The sequence below is a fragment of the Ranitomeya variabilis genome, chromosome 1 (assembly GCF_051348905.1).
Source record: "Ranitomeya variabilis isolate aRanVar5 chromosome 1, aRanVar5.hap1, whole genome shotgun sequence".
Lineage (NCBI taxonomy): Eukaryota > Metazoa > Chordata > Amphibia > Anura > Dendrobatidae > Ranitomeya > Ranitomeya variabilis.
The window spans coordinates 441,396,675-441,409,282 of NC_135232.1; the positions used below are offsets into that span (position 1 = coordinate 441,396,675).

General features: G+C 42.8%; 1 protein-coding gene across 3 annotated transcripts in view; it reads right to left on the reverse strand.

The window, feature by feature from the left end:
* Positions 1–1,157: 1,157 nt before the first annotated feature.
* LOC143764084 (uncharacterized) overlaps positions 1,158–12,608 on the reverse strand; it is a 74,815-nt gene continuing 63,364 nt past the window's right edge. For 2 of the 3 annotated variants that reach the window (XM_077249330.1, XM_077249332.1), the window contains one exon: positions 1,158–2,648. In XM_077249330.1, coding sequence (XP_077105445.1) covers positions 1,371–2,630 — 1,260 coding nt within the window. In that variant the 5' untranslated portion in view covers positions 2,631–2,648 and the 3' untranslated portion in view covers positions 1,158–1,370. Of the gene's footprint in view, positions 2,649–4,594; positions 4,669–12,608 lie in introns of all 3 variants that reach the window. The other variant, XM_077249331.1, reaches the window with a different exon arrangement.

The following is a 12,608-nucleotide window of genomic DNA, read 5'->3' on the forward strand; positions in this document are numbered from 1 at the left end:
GTTCGGGGTACTCAATGCATCCAGCCGTTCCACTCGCCGGTCCTCAGGGTTCAGGGCTCTCCTCTGCTGGCCCCAGGTTGGGCAGCCAAATATTAGGGTTGAACAATTAATATAATGTTCAATTCTCTAGTTGCCTATTCCTGGCCTAATAGATATTGATCATGTGCACTAAAGAAATACACCAGACACAGTCAGCTGTAACTCTCCTTGATCAATGTGTGGCTCAGCTCCAAGAAGGGATTTTATTAGTGAAAACACAATGTTATATATCTCCTGTAAGGGGGCTCGGTTAGCTCTAAAATGGGAGTGATCGGATGTATTTCATTGGTTAGTGGGTTGGGCATGAGCAAGTCCATGGGTGGATCCATGAGGTCATCAGGGTGGGCGTCATCTTGGATACCAGAGCACACAGCATGGTGATACAGGAAATGGCAGCCATCTTTAGTGTCTTCATTGTTCATCTTGGATACCAGAGCACACGGCTCTGCTACAGGAGATGGCAGCCATCTTCAGTGTCTCACTTTGTCTGAGGAAAACTTATGTAAGGTTAAACAATACATGTTATAGGTTGCTTCTCTCAATTACCTTATGTGTTGAGGTTAAACAAGTATTTGATCTTATGGCTCTCCTCAACACACTTATGAGATACACGTCTCCCTACCCGGAGCTTCCTAGAAAAAAAAATGCTAAAAATTAAATTTTCATCAAAACAAGATGGAATGCCAACTCAATTAGGCATCAAATTAGAGTGGCCTATTGAAAGCCAAGTCATATAAAATTACAGGCAATCTTTAAGGACAATGTCTATTCATTTTTTGTCAAAAGGCTTGTCCGTACACTGCTAAAACGGATTGGACTGTGTCATTATTTGTAGGTGCATTCCCCTGTCAACACCCAGTCATTAATTTATTGAAAAAAGTTATAAAAGGAGTAACAGAAGAAAAACACAATGAAGAATTGTAATCGCATATGCTTCAGGATTGTTAGATCGTGAATGTAGGTGGATAATGACAAGAATAGTAATAGGTTCTTTTCACTTACAGTCTTAAGTCTTACACCATAAAAACCCAAAATGTTATACAATGCAAAATGTTACAAAAAGTAATATTTTGGATTAGCTACACAAGAGGAGTAAAATAAAGAGTGATGCTACAATAACCTGTAAATGCAAATGCTTTATTCAAAGATGCTCAGCAGAAGATTAATGGGCTTGTAAAATCTACTCTGATTGGTAGTCATCATGTTTATTCTTTAATTTTGAAGAGATACTGAACTTTTAATACAAACCATTTGACATAAACCAGTTGCAATTTAAAAAAAGAATAAAAATAAAGTATTTTTTTTCTTTCAAAGATTCTCTTATATCTGAGCTAGTGCTGTGGGAAAAGTTTTTGAACAACCTGATCAACTTTAGGCACTAAGGACCTATTGTACCTCAAAATTATGTCATCTTTGATCCAGTCACTCTCTAGAATCGCCTTGTTTTGTTTTTTCTTACAGTGAAATAGAATAGCGAGACGTCTTGAAACGTTTGTAGAATTACCTCTAGTCTTTGCAACGGAGTGGATTAATGTCTGAATTACATTTCGTGGATTAATAATCATTTTCCGTGGCTTGATGGACAGGTTGTCACTAGGTTCTCTATAAGAATGTTGAAGAATATTATCTCCAGGGATATTATTCCAAAGGTTGAATTCAGATGCTTGAACAGTTGATGGAAAAGCATGATTTTCAAAACGAAAGACACTTGTATATGGATACTGCTTTTGGAGATTCCTCATTAAAGTTGACCAGTCCCAATATTTTACTGGAATGATAATCTCATCAATGTCATTTAGAAGAACATATTCACTTTTAAACATATTTCTGTACATGCAGTCATTTAAAGATGCAATTTGTCCATAGTAGCCAATTTCACTGTCGAGTCCTTTAACATATTTCCATGTTGTGGAGGTCTTCAGATATTTGTCTATTGGCCAGGGTACTACCTCTAAGACACCTTCTTGAGTGTAATATCTCAAAACCTTGTCCACATTGTCACCACAGCTCGTGTTATAGATGGTGATTCTAGAAGCTCCAAGTAATTTATACATTTCAATAGTTTGGATCACTTGCAAAACATTATCAAACTTTCCATAAAAGGCAGAGATGCAAACCGTAAAATTGGCAGAAAATGACCCTATTGGATCTTTTGAGATTTCAAACATTGGAATTTGGCTTATGTCTTTTGTGCGGTTTGAATAAACAGAGATGTAGTTATAATCACAATCAGGTGGAATTTTGCAAAGTAGATTTACTGTCTCAAAAGGGAATCCAAAGCCGTCCCGAACAATATCAATTTCTGCCATAACATGTACATAACTAAATTGCTTACAATAAAACACACAGAAGATGTGCTTCACTGTGTAATGGACTATAGCAAGTATTCTTATTAAATTGGAGTCCCTGGGATCATAGTATGGAGCGATGATGAAGGTTTTGTTATCCTGTAATGGTATTAAGGGTCCGATGGCAATGTTGGGAACATAACGCATTTTAGAATCTTTGGGTTGTAGAAGGTAGAAGAGCAAGATGAAAATGAGCACCAATAAATTGCATGCAATGAACTTCTGTTTTAATGAGCAGGACATCTTTTCATCATGAGCAGACTGTAAGAAAACAAATGCAAATACATGAAAAATGCAAAAAGAAAAGAAAAAAGGTATATTGAAATGGACAAGAGCAACAAAAAAAGAAAAACGAAGATCAAGCAAAAGGATATTTCTATTAGCCTCTTTCTGTTCCTTAAGGTTGTTCCCTTTTAGATATTGTTCAGTCCCAGCTGGAATTTTGTTAAAAAGTAAACCACGGCATTCTCACGTTCCTGGGGTCACCGTCAAGTCTCTGCCACTGCTCCTGATGTCTGCAGCTCTGACTTCATATCAACAGCACAGCAAACAATTGCTGAGTTCAAAAACTGTTCCAATGTAAACAGAACGCCCCAGTCATAGATCACGGTTTGGTGCTGTGCTCCTGACGTGATGTCATCGCAATATCCAATGCCAGACGTCAAGATCAGTGGTGGAGACTTGACATTGGACCAGATAAGGTGATTACAAGGCCAATCTACCTGTGAGGTTTCCAACTATCTCTACCCTTCTCAGGCTAGATCAAGCTTTATCAGTTTTCTGAGATGCTAAGTCAAGACTAACAATGACCAAAGGCAAGGCCTGTTTTAAGAACACTGACGTACATGATCCCCTTGAGTTACTAATAAATATATTATATTGCTCTTCTTTCAACCAAAACCAGAGTAAAAACATGGTTCTCTTACCCTATCCTCCACAAAAGGTTAAAAAACTTGCGATTCACTATATTTCAGACAGCATGCTGAAAGAGCTATAGATACAGAGAATTCCATGCCCTCGCTTCGCAGCATGCATACTACCCATTTCCAAGTGGCCATCCGTATTGAAAAGCATGCTGTGAATTGCACCTACCCGGAGAATAAAGTTGTCTAATATCTTATACTATTGTTTACCAAACGATGGCCAAAATAAATAATAGCTCTATCACATCATATACAATATATTACCTTAAGCAAGAAGGTGAATCACAGAGCAAAGTACAATTGAATATAATCACTTTTATTAATAAATAGTACAAAACAAAGGTAGCCATTAAAATACATTAAAAGAAAGATAACAGGGATGGTGACACCTAAGTGCCATGCCCCGCAGGAATATAATACAAATATAAGGGGGTATAAACAGGATAAACCCTCTGGAAAATAAACCCAATACAGGGAGGGATAGTAGGACAAAATTAGTACACTTAAGGGCTAAATGGTGGCTCACATAAGTATGCAAGTGCAGAGACAATATAAATAAATAGTCACAGTATGTTAAATCAGTCAATATAGTAAGATATGTGAAGCCATCAAAAGTATTACCATATTACAAGCGGACAAAGTTATCACTAATGAAAAAAGTCCCTAGATCCATAATAAACATATCAGAGGGTACTGCTTAATAATAGAGATAAAACCAACCTAAGTGCCGAACACGGAAGAAGCCCCGACGCGCGTTTCGCTATCAGTGCTTCCTCGGGGGGCGTGGTGTAAAGAGAGTATTGCAGGTATTTATAGGGCATTCATGAATGGAAGCCGAAATAGCGCGGTCTAATGCGGCGCTTCCTGCTTCATGGCGGCAGACCGGAAACCATGGCCCCGGCGTCTGACGTCGCAGGTCACCGCCCACCGCCGATGCATCAGCAAAAGTGGGCGGGGAGACCGCGACGCCTCGAAGAACACGTTCGTGATATTGAAAATGCTGTTGAATTTCAGGCTGACGAAATTCTCAAACCAATAGCACAACATTTTAAATCGGTACATGATTGTAACAGCCGATTACTTAAGATCTGTCGTATTGACTGCATTGTACCTGATAAATGTGGGGGTGACATCAAGAAAAGACTAGCCCAGCTGGAGGCACGTTGGATATTTAAAATTGATTGCGTTCGCCCTAAAGGCCTGAATGAAATTCTCAGCTTTGCTCCATTTTTATAAAGTTTGTGTTGTGTTTGTTTGTATATTTTTATGTATTTTAACTCTCACCTTTTTATCTTCTGTTTATGCAGGTCTGTTTTGTATTTTGCACTGGTGGTCTCTGCGCGGCGTTTTTTGTTGTTCTATTTTGCAACACAAAGAGAAGAGAAGAAGGAACAGAAGTAATTAATGCTTTACACTTTATTCAAATTGTCTCTTCAGAGAGGAAGAGGACTAGAACTCTATTGCCACCTATTGGAAGTAGCAATTCTAACAGTCAATGTCGACCCTTTAACAAGCCTTGTCACATGACTTAGGATAATAGCCAAACCAGAATCTCAATTTGCAGACACTGTTTCAGGGTACTGCCCCTCCTCAGTGCAAAGTGAAGATCTGGTTTGGCTGATTGAGAGGTGTCTGACCGGGATCCAAGAAGTATCGTTTCTCCTTGTGGAGAGTGACACTGTGTTTTGGTACTCACCTCGAAATGCTTATCATGTCACTCTCCGCAAGGAGAAACGATACTTCTTGGATCCCGGTCAGACGCCTCTCAATCAGCCAAACCAGATCTCCATTTTGCACTGACGAGGGGCAGTACCCCGAAACACAGTGTCTGCAAATTGAGATTCTGGTTTGGCTATTATCCTAAGTCATGTGACAAGGCTCGTTAAAGGGTCGACATTGACTGTTAGGATTGCTACTTCAATAGGTGGCACTAGAGTTCTAGTCTTCTTCCTCTCTGAAGAGACAATTTGCATATTTCCCAGAGGAGCATTGCGGCTTTAAGTCTCCTCACCTCGACATGCTTATCATGTCAGTCTCCGCAAGGAGAAACGATATTTCTTACACTTTATTGTCACTTGATATGTACATGTGTGGTGTTTTTGTCTTTATTATTACCAGCAGACTTTTTGCTACTTTTTATGTTTTTTAACTTGATTGCGGGATTTTGGAGTTATTCTCCACATATATTATAGTATTAATTCATATCTCATTCACATGTATAATTACTCTGTTTGTGTTTCCCACAAATAGATTAATGTTCCATGTTATGTGTTCTTCGCATATTTTATTATGTGTATAGTTACTTTTTATTGGATCAGCCTGTTGGTGATTAATTGTTTCTCTGACACATGGCTTTTGTATTTTCCCTTTATATACTCCTCTCCCTTGAGAATAATCTATTTATGTATATATGTATGGTCCTTTTATGCTTGCACATGTACCAACACGTGAACTGGGCTATTGATTAGTGCTGTTATGATTATTATTTATTTTTCTTACATCTTATTTGGTAGCGGCGTGTGCTTCCTGCTGCTGGCGCCGATCTGTTTCCATGGACAAGCGTCTCAGAGGCGTCGCGGCCCCCCGCCCACTTTTGCTGATGTGTCGGCGGTGGGCGGTGACCTGCGACATCAGACGCCGGGTTCCATGGTTTCCGGTCCGCCGCCATGCTGCAGGAAGCGCCGCATTAGACCGCGCTATTGGGGCTTCCATTCACGAATGCCCTATAAATACCTGAAATACCCTCTTTACACCACGCCCCCCGAGGAAGCATTGATAGACAAAACGCACGTCGGGGCTTCTTCCGTGTCCGGCACTTAGGTTGGTTTTATCTCTATTATTATGCAGTACCCTCTGATATGTTTATTGTGGATCTTGGGACTTTTTTCATTAGTGATAACTTTGTCCGCCTGTAGTATGGTTATACTTTTGATGGCTTCACATATCTTACTATATTGACTGATTTAACATACTGTGACTATTTATTTATATTGTCTCTGCACTTGCATACTTATGTGAGCCACCATTTAGCCCTTAAGTGTACTAATTTTGCCCTACTATCCATCCCTGTATTGTGTGTATTTGCCAGAGGGTTTATCCTGTTTATACCCCCTTACATTTGTATTATATTCCTGCCAGGCATGGCACTTAGGTGTCACCATCACTGTTATCTTTCTATTTATGTATTTTAATGGCAACCTTTGTTTTGTACTATTTATTAATAAAACTGATTATATTCAATTGTACTTTGCTCTGTGATTCACCTTCTTGCTTAGGGCAATATAATATCTTATACTGCATGAGAAACTTGATAAAAGGGAAAAAAAAAATTCTTGACCTATTATTGATTTGTTCATTCTGCCTCCCAAAGATCGCAGTAAGGCTCAGCGCACATTTATCCTGTGCGCTACGCTGAGCGCTTGCATTGGGGTTTCCATGTAAATCTCTGATATACGTGATTCAGACAGAACCCCCAACGGAAGATTCCCTATAAGGAGGCAGACGCGATCACTTTGGACGTTGTCTGGCCTATGATCTGGTGGTGTCCGTGTTTTTAGGAGAGCATAAAAACCCGGTCGTCCATAGTTTTGTGCACTTCTGAAAAGAAGGACTCTGCTCAGTGGTCTGACGGAGTCCAGAGTAACTCTGCTGCCTTATTATAGTGACTGGACCAGTTGGGTATGTCATCTGAATTCCGTCATTCAGAGATTTACATGGAAACCCCGATGTTAGTGTTCAGCATAGAGAACAGGCTAAATTTGATCCCCAAACTTTATTTGAAATAGTCCCGACAAAAGCTTCATCTCAATCCACAAAAAAGCAAGTCCCCACTCAGGTCCATCATCTGTTAATAGAAATATAGGGGGCTTCCATGTTACTGGTAGCAAAAAAAAAAGGGTTCTGGAAAAGCACTGCCCAATGATATAAAATGCTGTGACATACCTGTGGTGTGAATTTGAAAACTGCACCCCTAGATGAATTTAGTGAGAGGTGTAGTTTTTAAAAGGATGTTGTTTATTGGGAGGTGGAGGATTCTCTGCTGTTCTGGCACCTCAAAGTCTTTGCCAATGTGACATGGTACCCTCAAACCATTCCAGCAAAATCTGAACTCCAATATGGCGCTTCATCCCTTCTGAGCTTTGTACTGTGCCTCAAAAGTAGTTTTCAACCACAAACAGTGGGGAAAAAAGTATTTAGTCAGCCACCAATTATGCAAGTTCTCCCACTTAAAAAGATGAGAGAGGCCGGTAACTGGCATCATAGGTAGACCACAACTATGAGAGTCAAAATGAGAAAACAAATCCAGAAAATCACCTTGTCTGATTTGGCAAAATTTATTTAGCAAATTATGGTGGAAAATAAGTATTTGATCATTAACAAAATTTAATCTTAATATTTTGTTATATATCCTTTGTTGGCAATGACAGCGGTCAAATGTTTTCTGTAAGTCTTCACAAGGTTGGCACTCACTGTTGGTGGTATGTTGGCCCATTCCTCCATGCACATCGCCTCTAGAGCAGTGATGTTTTGGGCCTGTCGCTGGGCAACACGGACTTTCAACTCCCTCCACAGGTTTTTTATGCAATTGAGATCTGGAGAAGGCTAGGCCACTCCAGGACCTTCATATGCTTCTTGCGAAACCACTTCTTCGTTGCCCTAGTGGTGTGCTTGGGATCAAAGACCCATCCATTTCATCTTCAATGCCTTTGCTGACGGAAGGAGGTTTGCACTCAAAATCTCACGATACATGCACCATTCATCTTTCATATACATGGATCAGTCGCCCTGTCCCTTTGCAGAGAAACAGCCGCAAAGCATGATGTTGCCACCCCCATGCTTCTCAGTAGGTATGGTGTTCTTTGGATGCAACTCAGCATTCTGTCTCCTCCAAACATGACGAGCTTTGTTTTTATCAAACAGTTCTACTTTGGTTTCATCAGACCATATGACATTCTCCCAATATTCTTCTGGATAATCCAAATGCTCTTTAGCAAACTTCAGATGGGCCCAGACATGTGCTGGCTTAAGCATGGGGACACGCCTGGCACTGCAGGATCTGAATCCCTGGCGGTGCAGTGTGTTACTGATGGTAGCCTTTGTTACGGTGGTCCCAGCTCTATGCAGTTCATTCACTAGGTCCCCCATGTGTTTCTAGGATTTTTGCTCACTGTTATTGTGATCATTTTGACCCCACGAGGTGAGATCTTGTGTGGAGCTCCAGATAGAGGGAGATTATCAGTGGTCTTGCATGTCTTCCATTTTCCTTATTATTGCCCCCACAGTTGATTTCATCATACCAAGCTGCTTGACTGTTGCAGATTCAGTCTTCAAAGCCTGATGCAGGGCTATAAATTTGTTTCTGGTGTCCTTCCACAGCTCTTTGGTCTTCATCATAGTGGAGTTTGGAGTGTGACTGAGGTTGTGAACAGGTGTCTTTTATACTGATAACAAGTTCAAAAAGGTGTCATTACTACAGGTAATGAGTGGAGGACAGAGGAGCCTCTTAATGAAGAAGTTACAGGTCTGTGAGAGCCAGAAATCTTGCATATTTTTAGGTGACCAAATACTTATTTTCCACCATATTTTGCAAAATAAATCTTGACAAATCAGACAAGGTGATTTTCTGCATTTGTTATCTCATTTTGACTCTCATAGTTGTGGTCTACTTATGATGTCAATTACAGGCCTTTTTAAGTGGGAGAACTTGCACAATTGGTGGCTGACTAAGTGGGGAAAACAGTATTGTCAGTGTACTCAAGACTAATTGCACAACAAATTTTGAGTCTATTTTCTTTTGCTATCCTTGTTGAAATGAAAGCAAATTGCTGCTAAAACAACATTTTGTAGGAAAAATTATTTTTGCCATTTAAAGTTCAACGCTGTAAAATTCTATGAAGCAAATGCGACATGACACCCATTCCAAAATGTTACTCCTTCCTTTCCGAGCCTTGTTGTGTGCCCAAACAGTTTTCCCCCACATATGGAGTATTGGCTGGCTCAGGACAAATTGCACAAATTTTGGGGTCCATTTTGTCCTGTTACACTGGTTAAAATGCTTGTCCATCACTAAGACAACCCCTTTTTAAACTAAATGTTCGGCCCAGATAAAAAAAAAAAATCAAGCCTATACTCACCTCCCCTGCTGACGTTGGCACTTGCAATCTGCAGTGCAGTTGATCCATCTCAAATTGTGATTATAACTTTCCCTGTATGAGATTGAAACAATGGGTGACTAAATGTTTCTCAGTCATTGGACATGCAGGTCTTGTATCCATTCAGAGTTTCCTCATACATGTAAGGAGGTGGCGGGGAACCTCAGTTGCCTCCTCTCTCCTTCACATTGGACCCATGCGGCACCTTAATTGTTCCACCAAGTTTTATGTGTAATGTTTCATGTATATTGTTTTATGTGTAATGTGTAATGCACTGTGAATGTTATGTGACTACATGTGTATAAAGCTAGTTCAGGGACAGAAGGAGTTAAAAAGGAGGCCTGTCCACCAGGCTTACAGGAGAAAGATTTCCTGGTCTTAGAGCAGAGCTCGGGCAGGACGTGCTCCACTGCCAGGAGCAGAGAGTACCCCAGTCAAGGGGGACACTACCTATCATGGACTGTCGGGCAGGGTGGACGGGTCCTGGTGTTGAGGACCAACCCCAAAAAGACTTTTATGGTTCCTGGCCTGGATGGGAACAGTGGAGACCATGCAGTCTCACAAAGCTGCAGGGACAGAGGAGGAAGCATTGCATTGTTATAGTAAAGTTTTCCCATTGGAACAGAACTGTGGCCTGTGGTGTTTTCCTGCGAGCTGATCCCTAGCGGCTGTAGTACACGTATGATGGAGGTAACTGGCCATACCACAGGACTAGGACCTCATTTGTCTGTTTGTGTGCAAGGGGCCGGGGTGCTCACTGACTGTGTCTTAGTAAACTCGGCCATGACTGCCACCCCATGCCACCTTGTTATACTTAGCATAGTCGGAAGGATCGAGTCCAGAAGCCCTGCAGTTACAGAACTAGTGGAGAAGAGTTCTGAGACTTGTGGACTGTTGACAGCCGTGAAAGAGTTAAAGATGGTGGCTGATAGTGACTTTAAGATGTCGCCGACCGCTGACAAGGAAACAGCAGTCAGTGGTGCAAAAATGGAGAGTGGCACCACCATTCGTGGAATGACCAGACCGCCACACTAGCCTCTACCCCCTCATCTCCTCCATCCTCACCATCGTGGCTGACTCTCAATGCCTCTTCTGGCGCATGTCTGGAGGAGCCCAGGGGTGCACTCTCTTGAGGAGGCTCGGTGGATTCGGGGAGTCATTCAGGAGAAGAAGCTGTGAGAGCGCCGCATAGTGAAGGAGCCTCAGCACCCCGGCGGGGAGCTATGACTGAACAGGTGACCAGCGGCATTGCCCGGCACTTTGACTCCATGAGGGGTTATGGATTTATCCTGGAGACCAGCACTGGAGAAAAAGTTTACTTGAATGCTGGATCCATTGCTAATAGGGGCCCCCTTCAACTGTGGGACTGCATCACTTTTGTGAAGGACCAAGGACCTCGAGGGCCATATGTGGTGGCTATGAAAATGGCATCCAGTTTGGAGGAAGGATGACCATGGGAGGTCTAGAGTTGTGAGTGGCCATCTGCAACGGTCACAGTTTCTGAAGCTAGACAGAAGGAAGCGGCGCCTGGACAGAGTGTGGTGGCCTCAGGTGCATTACCAGAGCCGGAAGCTTTGGGAGCCATGGTGCCGCTGCTGGAGGGGGCACAGAGTAGGAGAAGCAGTGGAGACTCCTCCTCCAGCGGATCCTCAGCCCATGCATACATTGTTGTGCAAGGTTCAAATGCAGCCCACTATTCTAACCAACGGCCATGTATTGACTAATGCGGCCCCTTTAAGAAAGTTGTGCCGGTTGCACTTTAGAAAGAATGTGAGTGAAGAGACTGTTCCGCGTCTCTCGAGGGCAAAGAGCCCAATATGGCACCTGAACTAGGTGTCAGTGGTGACCATCACGGTCACAGTTGAAAGACTTTGTTTTCCCCCTCCTCCAAGTTTCTTTGCGCACGGTTGCGCATCCCCTGCTGGATTACGGGGCTAGAAACCTACGAGGGTTTGTTGCTATGAACTGTGTGTGTAGCTGCTATAAGGACTGAACTATTATAACCTTGAACTTTACCCATTTTTAACCCTGAACTATCCCCCGTTAAAAGCAGCTCACCAAAGTGTTAATGGGCCAGTAATCTAGAAAAAGGAGGGAGCAGGAGGAGATGAATATGAGGACCCGAGAGGCGAGCCGGGTAAGGACTGTGTGGCCATCGGGCCAGTATGTTTAAATGGGTCCCAGGAGCCAAGAGACCGGGGTCAGTTGGACCCACCTTAAGGAGAAATGGAACTCTTGTTTCTAAAGGTTTTACCTCCTCCGAGGTCATGTTGGACTCATCAGCAGCATCAGACAGAGATTGCATGTGTTTAATAAACTGTGTTAAGTTTACAGGAGCCATTATGGTCAGGGATGACCATATTTTAGGAGAGAGGAGTGTGAGGAGGTGGCGGAGAACCTCAGTTGCCTCCTCTCTCTCTCCTTCACACTGGGCCCATGCGGCACTTCAATGGTTCCCTCAAGTTTTATGTGTAATGTTTCTGCTGCACCCCAGGTGGCAGGTTGCTGCAGTGATGTTGCTTTTCCTTCGGGGAAGGTAATGTCATGTTCAGAGGCAATGGAGTTCTCTTCACCAGGTAAGGCACACACATGCAACACATTCTGAATACAGGCCAGAAGGGGGAGCTCAAGACCCGGATTCAGGGGAGCTTCCCTATGCTTTATGTATCCGGACCTGGAGGAGGAGCTAGCCAGTCTGGGAGAGACAGTGGACAGAGACAGTTAGTCTCCAGGAGGGAGAGAGAGAAGAAGGAAGTCTGGAACTGAGTGCAGACAGAGAGGCCTGGCAGCCACGAGGGAGCTGCAGCCTCTGGAAGGACAGATAACCTAGAATGGTTGTTGTATGTGGAGTAGCCAGAAGGGAAGGAGCACAGGAGAGGAACAGAGCTCAGAGGGGAACTGTGGCAGGGTACCCTCAGAGCTGAAGCACAGTAGCTGGGAACCAGGAGCCCGAGGCTTTTGTGGGACTCTAGTACACAGAGCAGAACCGGAGGGCACGTGTTATGTTGGACTGGTGGTTAGGAACACTAGAAATGACCAGATGAGCAAACTAGCGATACAGGACGAGCTCTGGGAAGTGGAAGCTCTGCTGACCGCAACCCCTATTCCTATCACAACAACTAGAAATAGCCGTGGAGCGTTCCTGA